The following is a 20679-nucleotide window of genomic DNA, read 5'->3' on the forward strand; positions in this document are numbered from 1 at the left end:
ACGTAGAGGGGTTCCAGGTCTAAAATGGGTTAAGAAAACAGCCACATGCTGTACATCGAAGAATGTATTACTTCATAAAGGAGGGCAGCAGTCTTTTTCTGAACCAAACAGCACATGTACGGCTAAAACTGATCTCCATTCACTCTTGATAATCTATCCATCAACGATAGCCCTGTGATAGTCGTCACGTACACACCAGGAGACCCCCACTGTAGGAGGTGTGCGAACAAACACACCAGCAGATTTGCAGAATTACTCACCCGTTTCCTCTGACGCTATAACACAGAAACGAAGCCAAAAGCTTTTTTTCATGAAGCTAATTGCACGTGGGTTTCTAGACCCCCTTTGGAGAGAGCTATAGCGGAGGGTGGGTGTGGAGTTGCGCTAGTACTGCTCAGTGAAGTAATCACACTTAACCAATGCAGGTAATGGGCCCACGGAGAGGAAAAGGCCTCATACATACTCGATCATGTCCTCCAGATTACTGTAGATGTCTTCATCCTTCAGGCTCTCGCTCTCCTCAGTTGGGAAGGGCCTTGGAATAGAGAGAGAGAGAGAAAATATAACTATCTATCTATCTATCTATCTATCTATCTATCTATCTATCTATCTATCTATCTATCTATCTATCTATCTATCTATCTATCTATCTATCTATCTATCTATCTATCTATCTATCTATCTATCTATCTATCTATCGTAATGAGTACTTTTACTTTTGGTACTTTAAGTACATTTTGATGCCAATACTTGTATACTTTTACTCAAGTACATTTTGAATTCCGGACTTTTACTTGTAACAGAGTATTTCTACATTGCAGTATTGATACTTTTACTTAAGTAAAACATTTTAGTACTTTTTCCACCACTGACTGTAGTCCCATCAGTTTGTCTAGCAAACTATGTCTGTCTATTTCTCTCTGTTTGTCAGGCTATCTGTCTATAGATGCACGAATATCAGTAAACAGAGATTAACATAGAATATGTTTTTTGTTTTCCAGCCATAAAGTGTGGCTTCAGGTCGGGACAAGAAAGCTACATTTTTCATCCACTGGCTGGCCTCAGCAAGTGATGTGTTCCACAAAATGGTAACAACCAATTGGAAAGCCAGACATGGTGGCATACCCACCGTGTCTGGTAGAGTTGGTAAAGCTGTGTATGAAAAATAGAACACGCACATCCAAAGAAAATGCAGGTGCTGTACAGAAATAAAATAATTTGAATTGGGGGAAAAAATGCACGCAACACTGAAGATGATGTAAAGTACGTAGATTTACTCAAGTACTGTACTTAATTTTACTTTAATTTTGAGGTATTTTTGTTTTACTTTACTGGAGTATTTCCAGTTTTCAGTACTTTTACTTCTACTCAGACTGACTTTTACTTCTACTCACATCTCAGAGGCAAATATTGTACTTTAACTCCACTATAATTATTTGAAAACTTTATTTACTACTGTTTAGTTACTTTGTAGATTTAGATTAGTATTACAAAACATACATTAACCACTACAACCCTATATACATTTAGGCCATTTGAAAATAGCCAACTATTTTGCGTCGCATGTAGATCTGCTATTTTCAAAAGATTTTAATACAATTTATATATTTGAAAAATATATTTGAAAAACTGCATAATGAGTACTTTCTACTTTTGGTACTTTAACTACATTTTGTTACCAATTCTTCTGTACTTTTACTCAATAAAATTTTGAATTCTGGACTTTTACTTGCAGTATTGATACTTTTACTTAAGTAAAAAAATTTAGTACTTTTTCCACCACTGCAGATGACTCCCACTGTGCATTCCCTGAGACACCCACATAAGCGACACTCAAGCACACACTGCGTCATCAGACTGAGAAGTCTGCATGTTGGAAAAGCTACCACCAGCCACAACTTTTGCCTAAGTTTAAAGGCCTGAAAATAACATCAATATTTCATTGAGACATACTAAAACTACCACACAGATATGTGCACATGCCAGTCATCCGTGTGTGCGTGTGTGTGTGTGTGTGTGTGTGTGTGTGTGTGTGTGTGTGTGTGTGTGTGTGTGTGTGTGTGTGTGTGTGTGTGTGTGTGTGTGTGTGTGTGTGTGTGTGTGTGTGTGTGTGTGTGTGTGTGTGTGTGACTTACTTGAATCCTGCTTGCTGAGCGATTGCTGTGTAGGAGAGCTTTGAGAGAGTGTCCATCACCTGTTGAACGTGAAAGAGAGGTAATAGTGAATGCTTATAGTAGTGCTTCTCAAACTTTTTTGTGTTGAGGACACCCAATGTATTTCAGATGGACCCCCATTTGAAAAGGTTTGTGCCATGGACCCCCAGAATAAAAGATTTATGTTTTATTTTTTAATCAAAATTATTTAACACTTTCGAGATTAAAAAGAAATCAAGCTCGCAGTGCGGGACGAAGTGACGCGCTGTGAGCTTGTATATCTGCTATTTTTGAATAGCCAAAGTCGTTAAAATGATTGTGACGCTATATTAACTAATTATGCTGGGGACCCTCTGGAACCACCCCAAGGGTCCCCGGACCCCACTATGAGAACCAATGGTTTATAGTATACTAAGGAATTTATTCAAATGATCTGAAAAAGAATAGATGTGACGAACGCGGGTCTGAAAAACATGACTTCAAGGGTTTTGATAGTTTGTTCTTTCTTTCTTTCTTTCATTTTTTCTTTCTTTCTTTCTTTCTTTTTAGCTTTTTTGCAACACAGAGAGAAACATACACTCATTCATATAATAGACAGATCAGATACACACATACACGTGCACATACAGTACACAGAAAATCACTCAAATGTACAAACACGTGTACATCCATACGCAAACTCACACACTTATATCCTGAACATACACAGAAAACGACTCAAATGTACACATATGCGCAGCAACACTCAAACTCTCTCTCTCATGCACGCTCTCACGCACGCGCACACACACACACACACACACACACGAACGGACACACACGAACGGACACACACACACACTGTGCATTCGTGCACAAATGTAGGAATAATGTCATGCGTGTGTGTGTGTGTGTGTGTGTGTGTGTGTGTGTGTGTGTGTGTGTGTGTGTGTGTGTGTGTGTGTGTGTGTGTGTGTGTGTGTGTGCGTGTGCGTGTGCGTGTGCGTGTGTCTCAGAAGGAGAAAACATGCCTCTGTATGTCAAGTCAAGTCAAGTCAAATTTATATAGAACATTTAAAAACGACAGCAATTGACCCAAGCCAAAGTGCTTTCCAAAACAAGAGCAAAAAAATAGACCTTGGGCTTAGTCTATTCACAAAGCAAAATAAAGGCATATAACGCAGTAAGAAAAACGCATAGAAACAAAGCAGCAACAAACAACAACAGACAGTGACCTCAAACTGAGTTAAAAGCAAAAGTAAAAAGGTGGGTCTTCAGTTTGGATTTGAAAATCTCTTAATGTGGAATGGGAGATTATTCCATAGTATAGGTGCTTTGGTAAACACCTTTGGTAATGAGGTTTGTTGGGGGAATTGAAAGGAGTTTCTGAGTAGATGATCTAAGTCATTGGTTCTCAAAGTGGGGTCCGGGGACCCCCAGGGGTCCTTGAGGGGGTTCCAGGGGGTCCCCAGCAAAATGTTTTAATATAGCAATCACAATCATTTTTACCTTTTATACTTTGGCTATTCAAAAATAGCAGATCTACAAGCTCATAGTGCGGCACCGAGTGCCGCACTATGAGCTTGTATATCTGCTATTTTTGAAAAATCTTGAAAATGTGTGCATATCTTTAAATATATATATTTTTTTTTAAGCGAACATTTGTAACTCAAATCTTTGCTTCTGAGGGTCCCTGGAACAAAATATTTGAGATGGGGGTCTGCGGCCAAATACATATAGTTTTGGGGGTCCTTGACATGGAAAGGTTTGAGCAACACTGATCTAAGTAACCTAGTGGCAGGAGGCGCTTGTATCAGATCGGAAATGTATGGAGGGACTAGACAGTTGAGAGCTTTTAAAACAAAGAGCAAAGCTTTTAACTTTTTACATTTTACTGGTAACCAGTGCAGTTGTGCCAGCGCAGACTAGGTAATATGTTCTCGTTTCTTTGTTCCAATGTATGTATATACAGCTAGAAGCTATTCGGTGTTTGTACACAGAGGTATAAGTATAAGTTAACGTCACACGCATACACATCCATACAGTATGCAACAAATAAACTTCAAATGTTTTTACATCCCAGGTTTACAGGTGTAAAAAAAAAGTGGGTGAAAGTCTTCGTCGTATACAAGCTCCCATCGTTTGCAGTTTCAAGAAATGAGGACAGAAATAGAGAAAGAAAGAAACAGGAAAACAAGTCAGATATAGCCTACAGATATATTCATAGCAGTGTCACATAAGGTGCTTATAAAAAAATATATAGCAGCAGATATAATAACAGATATACATACAGTATGTATACTACACAGACGCTACACAAATACACTACAAATATGTACTGTCTGCACGTCGTAGACATTGCAGAGACGTTCAACTCATACTTATATATACTACAATATAACATATGTATACACATACATATACTACACATTATGTATAACCATGGAGTTCTTCTGCATGTCTTTATTTGTCTATGCCCCAACGGCTAAAACTAGAATGATGCCTCGAGGCGAGTGCAGACATTGGCATAAACTGGGAGAAATGTACTGACTCCACTTAGAGAAGTAGAACAGCTCTAATGAGTCCTGAGGGGTCCCTCATCACAGACAAGCACACTGACATGTTTCACTTTCACTGTCTTACAATACACATGATGGATACTGCAGAGCAGAAATGGGGGGGAAAGGGATGTTTGTATTAATGTAACATGCTGTTCTACATCCAAGATGCTCACTTGTTTCACTTCTGGACTGGAGTACAATACCACTCATTGTTGCATTTCACCCAATTTACAGTAAGCCTCTGCTTAGACCAAAGGTTGACCCCCCAAAATAATCATATTTGAACTGGGGACCACCCAACCTGACAAGCACTTGGAATTGTAGGCATTACGTTCAGTTTGACTCGGTTCAACAGATAAATATTGTGAAAATAGCCGAACTACAAGCTCACAACGCCTATGCACTGCGAGGCGTTGTGAGCTTGCAGATCGGCTATTTTCACAATGTTTGCCTCTTTCTCACGTAATATTTGACAATTGGACCAAAACAGGTCTTAAAAGTCCTTAAATTGTAACTTAAGAAATGTGCAGCCATCCTGTATACACTTATACTGTATGTTGGTTTGTTTACTGTTGAGTGAGAAAACAATGCTGCACATTAAGCTAATCATCTGGGGACCCCCTAAATAATTTGGTTACTCCCCTAAACTTTGGTTAGTTTGGGAACTACTGGCTTAGACAAGTGATTCTCAAACTTTTTCAAGGACCCCCCTCCCTAGTTTGGTACTGTATGCATTTTAGGTCACGGACCCCCATGACTCTGAGAGTGTACACAGGTCCATTTGGTTCTAGTTGTACACTCTCTGAGTTACAGGCCCATAAGGGTCCATTTGGTTTCGAATTATCAACACTTAGCTGGGGAGCCCCTGTAACCTCCTCAAGGACCACTGGGGGTCCCCAGACCCCACTTTGAGAGCCACTGCCTTAGAGACCTCATACAGTTTATGCTTTATGTTATATATTCTGCCAATAATGGTGGTTGGCTGAAATGCGTATATTTACATATTTGTTTATCGATTTGCATATCTGAATAACTTGAACAATATTTACAACAGCATCGGCAATGGTTTCTCCAGCTTCTTGTTGATGACAACATACGCGAATGTTATAGCCTATTATGAATATGAATATGGATAACGAGAACTAAAATAAATATCTAAACTATAGGCCTGCAAATCCAAAGCTCGAAAACGTATTTTCGAGCTTTGGATTTGCAGGCCTAGTTTAGATATTTAGTGCAAGACATGACAGCGTCTCTATTTTCACTCTCACTCTCTTAGTTTCCTGTGCGTGTGTGTGTGTGTGTGTGTGTGTGTGTGTGTGTGTGTGTGTGTGTGTGTGTGTGTGTGTGTGTGTGTGTGTGTGTGTGTGTGTGTGTGTGTGTGTGTGTGTGTGTGTGTGTGTGTGTGTGTGTGTGTGTGTGTGTGTGTGTGTGTGTGTGTGAGTTCTGTGGCTTCGCTTCAAGCCAGGTGTGCTTGTTACTTTAAATAGTCCTGCTCGCGGTAAACTGATACTATTGCACTGCAAAGACATCTGTATCTTTAACCTTTTACAGAGTCATATATAATTAAGGTGGTACTGTTAGCTCAGCACTGAAATGACCCCTGCATTGGTGGTTTTATTCTGCGTGTGTTTATGAAAAAAAGTGGATTTTAAGACTAAATGACTTGTTGGGATAAAGATTTTGCATTTCCTTCTCAAAATATGGCATGTTCTGAAATGTACGTGGCTGCTTGCATGGCTATAGGGGCCATGCAACAGGTAAGAGTGACTTGTATGTCAATAGATCTTTTCATTCATTTGCAGAATAGTTATTCTGCTAATTATTATTTTTACTTTATTTATTTGACAGGGACAGAGCGGGCATTAACCACCACATAAATTTTATACGTTGTCGCACAATGCCGTTGCGCGGCGATCTACAAGCTCACAACGCATCACATTGTGACACTTTAGCCGCTTTTCCATCACAGCTTAAGCACGACACTGTCCAGTACAGTCCAGAACCGCACCGCACCGCTTCAAAATGTCTTGCGTTTCCATTGCACAAAAGTCCCCACTCGCAAAATCCCCACCCTCCCCTCCCCTCCCGAAGGAAATCAACGCCCCTTTCTTTAACACACCAACTTAGCCTCAGGCTACAGGGTTTGCCTAAATGCTAGCGTGCTTCCTCAGAGCTAGTTTGGCTCTTAAGTTATTATTTGGCCATGTTCACCCTGACTTTAATCTTCGCTATTGTTGGGAAGACCTGTGTGGTGTCTAAACACGTTGCCATCACTTATATAAAAAACATTATTAGCGTGTATCGTCGCACATTCATTGTTGCCAGGTTTAGCAGACAAAAATAAGCAATCAGGTCTATGAAAACAATCCCAAAAGAAGCAACTATCTACGGCTATTTGAAAATAGCAGATCTACAAACTCACAACGCGTAGCGATGCTACGCATTGTGAGTGTGTGCATCTGCTATTTAAAAAATATATATACATATATAATGTTGACAAATACATATTAATTTGGGGGTCCTTGACAGGAAAATGTTTAAGAACCACTGGTTTCAACAACATATGGAAACAAGCCCCAATAATCAACTACATTTTAGAAACAAGCAGTGGTGGAAAAAGTACTCAAATGTTTTACTTAAGTAAAAGTATCTGCAATGTAGAAGCACTCTACAAGTGAAAGTCTGGAATTACTTGAGTAAAAGTACAAAAACTATTGGTATCAAAATGTACTTAAGGTACCAAAAGTAAGTACTAAAATGTTTGAAAATAGCAGATCTACAATGATGCGATGCGTTGTGAGCTTGTAGATCGGCTATTTTCAAATAGCCTAGGTATAAAATAGGGCTTAAGTGGTTAATGTATGTTTTATAATGTAATCATTTATATCTGAAAAGTAACTAGTAACTAGTAACTAATACGTTTTCAGATAATTGTAGTGGAGTAAAAGTACTACCAATATTTACAAGCAACTTTACAGAAAAATAAGCCCAATGTCGCTTATAATAAGTGGACATGGCAACACTGCTACCGTAGTGTTTACATTTTACAGAGACCTGAGTGGACAGACACAGCTGTGAGCCGACCAATCAGCTTTATCACAGCTTTAGCCCTGCTTAGCCCAGCTCAGACCTACCCAAGACTGGGTACTTTTTAGGCACCAGTTTAGTACCACTTACACACCACTCTACCCACTTCATTGTAGTGGAAACCGTCGCTGTGGTGGGCGGTGTGGGGTGGGGCTAGGTAAGTCCATGTATATGGAAAGCCGCCTTTTGTGAGCTTGTAGATCGGTTATTTCAGCTATTTTTTTATTATTTTTATTTTCATTTTTATTTTAGCTTAATGAACCATCCATATATAAAGAATTTGAGATGTAAATATCCTGGGGGTTTGGTCAGAACCTGGAGGCTCACAAGCTGAGCTGAAGGCAGCTGGAGGCTCAATAGACCACCTCAAAGCTTTGTGTGGTCTGAGAAGGAAATGCCCTGCAAGCAGCATCACACACAGGAAGGAAGGAAGGCGCTCGGTGGTGTAGTGGCAAAGTGCCAGCCCACGGTAACCGGAACAGTGGGCACCAGATATTACTGGGCACCATTTTCTTTAACAGTTCATTTTGTATTTGACATTTTATGTTTGTTTATTTTATAAATGAGGGGGACAAATACATATAATATTGTTTTTTCTTACATTTAAAGGGATATTTCATTTCAAGAAAACTTTTGGTCATTTTGTCTAGTTTTTAAGTTGCTTGATTCAATATTTAGATATTAGATATTCATTTTATCAGACACGCCCCCTTCCTATACAAACCCATTGTAACTTCAAACTCCATTTTTAACATGTTAGATTCATCAAAAACACCCGTCCTTGGTTCTGGTGACTCATACCGCCCCCCCCCCCCTAATATGCGAGGGGGCCGTGTTTTTTCAATTACTTTTTTCATTATTTTTTTTGGAAAATGAAAAAAATAAAATAAAATGAAAAATAAAATAAAATAAATGAAAAAAAATCTCGGAAATACACTGCCCCCTCACGCATTAGGAGGACAGGGTGAGTCACCAGAACCAAGGACGGGTGTTTTTGATTAATCTAACATGGTTAAAATGAAGTTACAATGGGTTTGTATAGGAAGGGGGCGTGTCTGATAAAATGAATATCAAATATCTAAATACTGAATCGAGCAACTTATCAACTTATCAACTGTCTGGGGGGCTCACAAAGGCCTGAGTAGATGATGAAATCACCAAAAGTTTTTTTGAAAGTGAAATAACCCTTTAAGGTCGAATACTTCTACAAGTGCTACAAATTGCAGCAAAACCTGTGATATCCAGTCATTTCGGATATAAACAAGAATTTGATGGGTACATTTAGGTCTGATAATGCTGTACCGTGCACGTTCAAATCATATATACATTATATCCAACATTTTAAAAAAAAACTGTTGTGGTGACCAGAAATACCTGGTGCCCATTGGACCTGTAAATTGGGGAGAAAAGGAGGTAAACAAAAAAAAGCACCCTAAAAATGTATTTAAAAATGTTTTATGACATTTTGTCAAAACCTGGAGGCCTCCAAGCTGAGCTGAAGGAAGCTGGATGCTCAAAGACCACCTCAAAGATTTGTGTGGTCTGAGTATAACAAACGCCGTACATGCAGTGTCACACACAGGAAGGAAAGACGTTGAGATCATCACATCATGAATAGTATACCACCAGTTTGGTAAGGGGTAAGGCCTATGGCTAACCAGCAGAGGAATGGAATTTGTTACTCCAGTGAATTATGCAGTGCCAGTGACTAATGCTCAGTCTATGGGTGAGACCTACTGTAGCACGTCAGAGTTTGACTGGCTTGGGAAGTTTATTCCGGTACGTACGGGAAGAGATTTCCAACCCCATCCATCCCCCAAACACTGAGATATTTATCTTAATTATCAAGAAGGGCTCTAATGACGTCATGGCTCATCGGGCTCATCATTCTGCCCAAATATGTCAACGGTCATATTTGGGCAGAATTTCAGCCCAATCCAACGTCCATTGCCTTCCAGTATAAGATAAAGAGTACACAATATGTGAAAGAGGAAAAAAAGTCCTTGGCCTATTGGCAGTGTACGGAGCCCTGGAGTGGCCATTGACGGGAATTTGTTTTTAATGCGTGCCCTCAAATTACTAATCCATGGCCATGGATTAGTAATTTGAGGGCACGCATTAAAAAAGAATCCCCTCAATGGCCACTCCAGGGCTCCGTAGCAGTGTGCTCAAGTAATATGGCACTGGACAGTCCAGCAATTTGTAGATTAGCCCCAGAATCACAAACTCACAGACAGATTTTTTTCACAAAGTAAAAATAAATAAATAAATAAATAGCGAAACTCGCAGATCTACAAGCTCACATGGCTCCCCATGGAGTTGGGACAACTGATGTGGGCCGAGTGCAAGTGGTCTGTTCATTGACTGCTAATGGAACATTAGGCCTACAACAAATTCATAGAGATAATGTTGAAAATAGTGTCAGTGCCAAGCAAAATACACAACAAACATTTGATGCCTTTAAACACGCTTGCTTGAAGACAGATATACGTATGCACACACAAACAAATGGCACACATACATATTACCACTTGATGTAAACACACACACACACACACACACACACACACGCGCACGCACGCACGAACGCACGCACGCACGCACGCACGCACGCACGCACACACACACACACACACACACACACACACACACACACACACACACACACACACACACACACACACACACACACACACACTTTAAACTTGCCCAGTCTCTTGGGACATACAGCACATATGTATTCTATTATTTATGCTGCATGTATGCATCACAGACAGTGATCTGAATCTCTAGTATGTATAGACAGAGGACAAATATGTATTATATATTATAATAGAGTAAAGTTTATTGAACTGAATTACCCTAAGCTCATGTAATAAAACGAATACCATAGTCAGAGAAGAGAAGAGAAGAGAAGAGAAGAGAAGAGAAGAGAAGAGAAGAGAAGAGAAGAGAAGAGAAGAGAAGAGAAGAGAAGAGAAGAGAAGAGAAGAGAAGAGAAGAGAAGAGAAGAGAAGAGAAGAGAAGAGAAGAGAAGAGAAGAGAATGATTTAAGTCAAACTGTCTCAAGATCAATGGATTTACATAAAGAAGATATCATTGCTGTCGGGTGGGAAACCTCACATGTCCAAAACTGTTACTATTCAATTCAAAAATAGCAGATCTATAAGCTCAAAACACGCCGCGATGCAGTTTGTAGATCGGCTATTTTTGCTACTTTTGTGTGCCCAACATAGAATTATTTTGTTGATGTTGATCAACGAAACATGTTGATGTTACCTTTCCAAAGTCCCGAACATCGAACAGGTCAAAGCCCTCAAATAAGTCGATTTTCTTCATCCCAAACACCTCACAGCACGACGTCAGGAATGTCCGGATGTTCTTCAAGCACAGGAACTGTATTAAAAAACAACAACATGCACTTTAAAATTTTCCACAAAAAAAAAAAAAGTGTAACATTAACATTTTACAGGCTCTAGAATCAGTTCTCTTCACGTACCATGTTTTTCCATTTAACATTTTGTGAAGTAGGAGTAATGAAATCAGACTCTTCTCTTTCACTATGACAGAGGACTTCAGACATCGGATCAACTTATACGGGATATTGTTGGCACTGTGCCATGGTTGTGATGCCACATGTTTTGCACAACGACGTGCCGGTCAACACGCTCACTATGTCTGTCACACTGTTCCTTTCTCTTTCACTCTGTCATCCCACTCACTCATTCACCCAGACACACACACACACGCACGCACGCACACACACACACACACACACACACACACACACACACACACACACACACACACACACACACACACACACACACACACACAGTAAAAGAACAGAATACACAGTCTGACTACCGTATTTACCATATAAAATAAAATAAAACACATTAAATGCTTATGCAGCCTTGTAAAGCAAACAAATCAAATCAAGACAAAAGTGCAAGCATGCAAGTAAGTGAGCAAATGAAACAAATTTAAACATGCATGTTATGTAGATCGGTGGCTTGAGGAATAAAAGATGTCTTGTTTGTGTTTGTTTTGAGAGCTCTCTTCCCCCTGGACAGGTCGCAGCTGTGACAGAATTTGGACTGAAATATATGGGTATTGCCCTGTAGAATGTTATCTAGCTCAGGGGTTCTCAACTTTTCGGGCCGCGACCCCCCAAAATAAACATATTTGGGGACCCCCCACCCTGACAAGCACTTGGGATTGTAGGAGTTGAGGCATTACATTTAGTTTGACTCGGTTCCACAGGTAAATATTGTGAAAATAGCAGCTCTACAAGCTCGAGTCGTTGTGAGCTTGTAGAATTTTGTTTAGGTTATTTTCTGTCTTATAGGTGATATTTGACAATTTGGCCAAAGTTTGACCATTTTTCTAGTATAGTTTGTTGATTAATTTTGATGCAGAAACGGTCTCTTTTTATTTTTTTTAGAGCTATAAAATATTTCTTTAAAGTCCTTAATTGTCACCCTGTACTATGCAAGGGATAATTGATGGCGTGCCAGTCATTGTTGAGGCCAAAAGGATGTTTAATCATCCTGAAGGGGTTTATATATAAACATGACAGGCGCGCCGTCAATTATCCCGCTTATTACTTACACGGCTGCTTAATATATGAATTAATACATTGACCCAAAAGTAACAACAAAATGAAGTATTTCCTTGCTTTCGGTAATGAAAGTATTCCATAAATTTATGCCAGGTGCGGCCGTCCGTCCAGCGCAACACGGTCGCCTCGGAAAACAACAGGAAGTGTTGATAAAATAGAATACATTTTTGGTTACTGCATTGTCTATTTCTCGCTTCAAATGTGTTGAAAAACTTTCTTGAGAGCAATGTTTAGCTGTAAATGACATGTGTTTGTTTGTTTACATGGCTGCCTTGTTGGATACGGCATCAAATCAAGCAGCGCAGCAGGTGCTCAGAGTCTTTGATTAGACAGAGGTCTGTTATAGAGCTCATCGGTCATTATCCAGAAATAACACACTGCTGAATTCAGTGATTGACCAATCAGAATCAGAATCAGTTTTATTGTCACTTCCACAATACACACTAGGCATACAGGGGAGCAAAATACCGTTCTCCACAACTCAGTGCTTCACATTTAAAAACAATAGACACGCATTCAACCAAGCGGTGTAATAAACCCTTATACTGTATGTTGGTTTGTTTACTGTTGAGTGAGAAAACAATGGTGCACATTAAGTAAATCATCTGGGGACCCCCCCCCCCAAAAAAATCACCCGGTCCCGACTCACAGTTTGAAAACCACTGATCTAGTTTAGTGGTTTCCAAATATTTTCATGTCAAGGACAGAATATTCTGATCTTGGCCCTGCTTATGCATATTGCCAAACACACAACAAGAACAAAAGGTAGCAGTGAGTGTGTGTGTGTGTGTGTGTGTGTGTGTGTGTGTGTGTGTGTGTGTGTGTGTGTGTGTGTGTGTGTGTGTGTGTGTGTGTGTGCGTGCGTGCGTGCGTGCGTGCGTGCGTGCGTGCGTGCGTGCGTGCGTGCGTGCGTGCGTGCGTGCGTGCGTGTGTGCGTGCGTGTTGGCATACTGCAAGCCGATATACACTTCCCCTGTCCTATATTTTTAAGTGAAACCATAAAGTTTTACTCTACTAAGTGGAGCCACAGCAAACTGCACTACTTTCACTATGTGTGTGTGACCGGCATGGCCCTGTATGATAACATACTGATGACGTCAGTCTTGCCCAAATATGCATATGGATAATCTAAGTTCTATGGATAATATGAATAACCTAATCTCATTAAGAATTTACAAAATATGAAAAATATTCACACCGAAAATCGATTTACAACATGTGAAAGATTTTCAGGTATTCTTGGCCTGCAGGCAGCGTGCACAAGAAATTGGCGCTGATCGGCCAAATGGTTTGCGAGATTATCTGCGGACACACACACACACACACACACACACACACACACACACACACACACACACACACACACACACACACACACACACACACACACACACACAGAAGAACAACACAGACCCTTTTCTAGAAGATGGCTTGTTGGTACAACATGGTTAAAAAGAACACAAACATGGCGGTGCAGAGCAAATTGGTTGACAAACCGTCTTCCCCAGACGACATACATTGGCACAGATAGCAGTTGTGACCTTGTCACATCACTTCCGCACACACACACACACACACACACACACACACACACACACACACACACACACACACACACACACACACACACACACACACACACACACACACACACACACACACACACACACACACACACACATAATCAAGCCAACGCTTTGAAAGATGACAAACTCGGGACTTAATATTTGTGATAATGTGTGGTAAATACGGGCTGCAAGAAGATTGTGTTTTTGGCGGAGGATGTGAGCACAGATAAGCTGCTCTCTATCAGAGCCCCTCATCGAGGAGACGCCTGTGATTGCTCAATCGCTCTCCCTCCCCGGGTCCCCGGGGACCTCTGTGTCTGTGGAGGAAGTGGATGAACGTGGTCTAGGTAGTAGTAATGTGCTGGGTTCTCAACGTGGGGTCCAGGGACCCCCGGGAAGGTCCTTGGTTGAGGGGGTTCCAGGGGAGATTCCCCAGCAAAATGACTGATAGTTATAGGAACCAAATGGACACTTAACGGGTCTGTAACTCTGAAAGTTAACAAATGGAACCAAATGGACCCTTACGGGTGCATTTGGTTCCGTTTGCACACTCAAGATATTAAAATCGTATCAAATGGAAGTCCGTGGCTTAACGCCATATCAAACTGGGGGAGGTCCTTGAAATAAAAAAGGTTGAGAATCACTGAGTCTGGTTAGTCGTACTACGGTACTAATCACAAACTCAACCCCAAATTCATATGGACACGCAGTGTCAAGACAAACAAAGTGGAACATATTAATATGTAGCAGCTCAACTTAAAGCCATTTCATTTCAAATTTTACACCTATTCTTGCAAAAACATTAATCGGCATCAAAGTAAAGCCTATAGTATTGTAGGGACCTGTTAAATGTATGACTCCTCATAACACGTTTGTTTAAATTCTTTAAAATTGTATTATCTGTTTTTGAAATAGTACCTTGTCGTACATTTTCATAAAAGGGATATAGTAAGTAACCACTTGAACACCAATGCCCCCCCCCCCTTATTCTGGGGGGAACATTCGCCAGAAATGTGAGCTTGTAGATCAATTATTTATGGTGAAGAGATTTTGACATATAAGGAAACAAGAGCAGACCAAGGACAGAGCACACTCAATCACTAAGTCAGGGTTTAAGTTTATACGTGTTTGAGTGAAACTCATATTTCACTTATACACTGCATATATGGATTAACTTATACATATTGAAACTGAAAGAGCGAGTCTCTCTATTTGATCATAGTTATGGAAAGATATTACGGATCCTGCCACAGGATTCTTGAGAAGTGAATATTTCAATTAGGATTCATGACATGTCAGACGTCATAGGCTACTGTAAATCAATTTTTAATGGTCTCTTTATGGGTCCCAGATGGCAAAGCTAAAGACAAAGTCAAGCCAGGCCATCTGTCTCTCTATCCTTCAGTCTGTCGTTTTAATTCATCCTATACACAGTAAAATCCAGAGAGTTCATTTATCTCCTAAATGAACCGTAAGAATCATTAAATTATACATATAGGACATTAAATACTCATGTTCATAATCCAGCATACTTTTGTGTTACTGTCCAATCTCGTCTTTATTTTAGCCATAATTCAATGCACTTCATATTACAATACAGAAATATTTGACTATTCCAACAATATGTTTTGATATCATGACTATATTTCTCAAGTGCAATTGTGACATGTATTCAATTTAATTTAACTTTAAATCTTTCCCTGCCAGGGTCCCGTGGATAGGGGGTCCATGGGACCTAATGGAAGTCAGTTTGTAGGTCTAATGCTCAGGGGTTTGAAAACCCCTGTGTATAAATAGCAGTTCTGAGGGCTATTTAATCACAGCACGCTGCATCACACTGCGTCCATTACCTCCATGCCCGCATTGTCACTCTGCAGATCTCAGGTCAGAGGGACACAATGAAGAGGCCATTTAAAAATCTGGGGCCCCTTGATGCACATGGCTCTCTCAACCATACACAGATATGCCCTATAGCTGCAGGCAACGACAGTTCATTGTTCAGCAACTTACACTGCATTGGCCTTGGTGTTCATTCTATAACAGCTGCATGCCGGACACTAATGTAGCCTATACTGACACAGCACATATGAGATATAATATAGAAGGTACCACTTTAAACCTGGAGAGCCTATTTCGAGCATGTCATTATAGGTAAAACATTGCCCAAAATTGTAAAACATAAATATATACAAATTTAGAGAAAATGGCCAATCTCCAAGTTCACTAAGTGTCGCATTGCGAGCTTGTAGATCTGCTACCTTCACTATTTGTTGTACAACGAAGTATATGGGGCTAGCCATGTGAGATAGAGTGGACGTTTATCCAACACAAGTGTTACAATTAAAGAAGCGAACTGGAATGCTTTATTTTTTTTAGTTAACAGGCCAAATTGAGTTATTTTGATTCTATATTGTCCCATTTTATATTTGTAAGCATCTGAGTTTCTTTAAAAATATTAAGGAAACTGTCTTACTCAGATAGAATCTCTGGTCTCATGTCAGTTCTTTTGCAATAGGTTTGGTAGATAAAGCTTCTCACAAACCGTCCTTTCACGTACGTTTACGTAGCTACAGTATAGGATGTTTCCTGATGCAGGATAGACTGTGACTGAGTGTTTTCATCATGTGAAAAAGTACCTGGCACCAGCAGTACAGCAGTGAGAAGGACTGTCTAACACATCTGCTGTGTGTGTATTAGAAAAGTTTGCCGTCATACATCCGAACCTGCTCTTCTCATAACAAAAACATGAAATCTCAGCAATGGCTGCACAGACGTGAAATAGTGCAAACACAGCCGGCTTTGCCCTACACACGTGTGGCTGCACGGCTGCAAACTCAGAGCTAAGCAAACTGCAACTCTCTGTACAAACACATTAGTGTGTCTGTGTGTAACTAAGGGGTGGATCAAAGTCAGGATTTTATCAGGCCTCTCCAGTGGCGATTGGAGGGATTCTGGGTAGAACGTGGTTTTGGTCCAGGATTAGGACCATTCCCCAGGGCATCATTCCATCCAATACAAAGGAAGTTTATGAATACCCTTGTTTAGACTACACTCATCGCTGGATGAGTCACAGTTGTTTCATTAAAAATACAAATTAGGCCTATAGATGTTTCAATCTAGTTTTGTGTCAATAACTTTATTGCACTGTTTGAGTAGCTATATTTCTTTGTGTATGTGTATTTCCTGAGAAGCATTTTGGGTTCGCCTGCATGTGAATAAAGTCTGCAATACAAATGCCTTCAAATGTTCAGAATGGCACTTATCATTTTGACACAGTGCCAGAGCAAAGGCCATGACCTTGTGTTCGCAGCCCTCCAACATGGATAGCAGTGGCACAAAACAGATCATCTAAATCTAAAACATCCTGTTCACTGAAAATCCTTTTTTTATAATCATGTCATATCGGGGAACAACTTATGAGCACTTTCACATTCAACTAAAAGTGAATTTTATGTTTTGAGTATTCATTCGATGTACAAATAGTTGAATTCCATTCATACAACATAGGGATAGGATCATGGACTCAGGTGCTCTTAATACCACAAGGAACAGTTAAGACAGTTGAGTGGATAAGCATCATAAACTCTCTGTGTGTGTAGAGCAGTGATTCTCAACATGTGGGTCGGGAGTCGGGGGGGGTCCCCCAGGGGGGTCCCCACATGATTTTGGGGGGGTCCCCAGATGACAGTGAAGTGACGATATAAAAAGTATTAAACAAACTATATGATAAATACTGGTCAAACATTGGGCAAATTGTCAAATAACATAAGAAAGAGGCAAAAAAATTGAAAGTAGCCAATCTACAAGCTCAAAGCAGGCGTTGTGAGCTTGTAGATCTGCTATTTTCACAATATTTATCTGCAGAACCGAGTCAAACTAAATTGAATGCCTCAACTCCTACAATTCCAAGTGCTTATCAGGGTGGGGGGGTCCCCAGTTCAAATAGGATTATTTTGGGGGGTCCCGGCCTGAAAAGGTTGAGAACCACTGGTGTAGAGTAGAGTATAGTAGCCCAAAGAAAAGAGTTATACCTGTGACATCTGCGGCCTGAGGTTGATCTCCTTCAGGTTGACGGTGCGAGGTGAGAGGTTGTTGAGGAGCTGGCAGAGCAGCACCCCGTCCCTCAGGGTCTGGGCCAGGTCGAACACCTGCGCCCTCTCCCCCGTGACGCGGTGGTTGGCCGGCAGCACGTTGCAGCTGATCAGCCACAGCGCGCACTGCCTCCAGTACTCCATGTGTAAGACAGTGAGAGCGGGAAATCAAATGACAGTAAAGAAACACCTAGTTCTGTCTCTACTTCAGTTCAAACCTGTGAGTCACATCGCGAACTGTCCGCACAGAAGGACGAAAGTTGGCGTTCTTCTAACCGCGTCGGGTGGGATCACGCTCTCCAGTGAGAGCTACCAGTGAGCGCAGCGCTCCGTGCGAGTGCGTCAGTGGGCTGGATGCTGCTGTGAGCCTGTGTGTGTGTGCTGTCACCCCTCTCACCCCTTAACTTCCTCAGTCTCCACCTCTACGTTTCTCTGTCAAAATACACGGAAATCAGAGACGTCCCGTGTTGATTTAGGAAGTTTTTAGTTTAGATAGGCTAGCCTGCATATACTTGGCTTGTATTTAAATACAGACCCTTTGTTGTCTCCGCCAGGCCGAAAGGCATGGCCGATGTTTTGCAGGCTGTGTGTGTGTGTGTGTGTGTGTGTGTGTGTGTGTGTGTGTGTGTGTGTGTGTGTGTGTGTGTGTGTGTGTGTGTGTGTGTGTGTGTGTGTGTGTGTGTGTGCGTGCAGGCACATTCCCACTAGGCCGAGGAAGAAATGACACTTGAAAATGTTATAACCAGTTATATTTCTATGAGAACTTATAGCCCAATAATAACCAGTAAAGGTTTTCCCACAAAGGCTTCGGCTCTCAGCTGACATTCCAAGTGGATTTAACAACTTAGAAAAAAAAACATTAGAGCAGTGTGTGGGTGTGTGTGTGTGTGTGTGTGTGTGTGTGTGTGTGTGTGTGTGTGTGTGTGTGTGTGTGTGTGTGTGTGTGTGTGTGTGTGTGTGTGTGTGTGTGTGTGTGTGTGTGTGAAAACAAAATCCACATGCTTTCAGTAGCTAGAATCACACATAGCCTAATAATGAATAGACAGGACAGACAGACAGACAGACAGACAGACAGACAGACAGACAGACAGACAGACAGACAGACAGACAGACAGACAGACAGACAGACAGACATCTCTTCCTGGAAGAGATTTTATAGACCGCCCTTCTAGATGACATAAACACAGGAAGGAAGCTAATTTAAGCTGGTTTAGTTGAGGAGATATCTGGTCATATTTAGGCCTACTGCAGAGCCAGATGTTTCCTCATGCAGGGTCCTGAACTTGAACCTATATTAAGAGTCAGTAAGCCACCCGTTACTAGGTCATTCACTGGCGTCACCTGTGAATTGTTGAATGATTAATTATTATAGCAATAGACAATAGCAAGACCTTTTTTTTTTACAAGAGGGTTAAAAAGACAATCGAGGATAATAAATCAACTTATTTCGACTGTGATCCCCTTACACATATCGACGACAGATGATTACAAACATAAATAACACAGAAATACCATCATACCAGCAAGTCAAGACAATTTTCACCCTATTTTTTTTTTTAAGTTATACCCTAAAAGGGATTTAAAGCAGGCCTAAAATCATTCCATAATGTAGGCCTAAATTATATTCACTTTGATTGTGAATAGTTTCCCTTGAATGTTCATGCATTCAGAATCTGAACGCATGAACATTCAAGGGAAACTCTTCTCATATCTGAATTTCAGATAAAAACAGCTATGCTAAAACGTTTGCCACCTCAAATAGAATATTTTTATCAGTAAACTAATTCTATTAATTTCAATTAATTAAAAAAAGAATCAAGAATGTATGTTTAAAAGTAGCCTATAGCCTAAATATTAACAAAACTACAAGAGAAGCTTATTTTCAGCAGGGGGCACCATTGTGTAATTTTTGTATTGGGTATTTTGTATTTCTAGGGGAAACCTGACACAGCTGATGGATATTATCAAATCACCTCGGTATGTTTCACTATTATGAAACATTTCCTTTCTTTATTTAGGTAATTTAAGATGTATTTTACATGACATCAGTTACAGTGTTCTAATTGAAAGAAGTGGATAGACTAACAAATAAGGAACAATTTTGACTGAATATAATAATTACAAAATTAGGTTGAAAATGTAGAATGTAATTGATAATACAAAAAAAAACGTTTGGGTCTTTCAGTGTGCCCCTCCCCCTTGTCCCTCCTGCTTATTTCGAGGTAATAATGTCAGCACCAGTGGAAATCCTGGCTTCTATGTACTGCTCAGTGTTTAGATCCGGTCTAAAGCCCGCCTACCCATATCTGGTCATTCGCCACACCGACGTACATGGTCGCACACAGTCCATCTTGCGTATCCGTTCTAGACCGGATCTGCAAACTTGACAAGTGAATCGGATCAGTATTTTCAAGGCAAACTTCCGGGAAGACAGAAGAAAAAAAAATAAAAGCACCCACGCCGGAAAAGAAAAAAAAAGAAGCAGCAGCAGCAGGGTTGCCATGTCCGCTTATTAAGCAGCTTTGGGCTAGTTTTTCTGCTAAGTTGCTTGTAAATATTGGTACTTGCGGGTAGCAGTTTGTTGGCTTGTTTCTAAAGTGTAGTTGCTTATTT

The 20679-nt window shown here is 40.5% G+C and overlaps 1 protein-coding gene across 1 annotated transcript in view; it reads right to left on the reverse strand.

Annotated features, from left to right (window-relative positions):
- LOC308093380 (guanine nucleotide exchange factor VAV3-like) overlaps nucleotides 1-18396 on the reverse strand; it is a gene marked incomplete at its 3' end in the record, with an annotated part of 92798 nt that extends 74402 nt beyond the window's left edge. The window contains exons 1-4 of the mRNA XM_080439716.1: nucleotides 18007-18396; nucleotides 11063-11179; nucleotides 2136-2194; nucleotides 464-535 (exon numbers count right to left, since the gene is read on the reverse strand). Coding sequence (XP_080295842.1) covers nucleotides 464-535; nucleotides 2136-2194; nucleotides 11063-11179; nucleotides 18007-18210 — 452 coding nt within the window. The 5' untranslated portion in view covers nucleotides 18211-18396. The remainder of the gene's footprint in view (nucleotides 1-463; nucleotides 536-2135; nucleotides 2195-11062; nucleotides 11180-18006) is intronic.
- Nucleotides 18397-20679: the final 2283 nt, after the last annotated feature.

Source organism: Gymnoscopelus braueri, assembly GCF_963280865.1.
Source record: "Gymnoscopelus braueri genome assembly, chromosome: 10".
In the NCBI taxonomy this organism is placed as follows: domain Eukaryota; kingdom Metazoa; phylum Chordata; class Actinopteri; order Myctophiformes; family Myctophidae; genus Gymnoscopelus; species Gymnoscopelus braueri.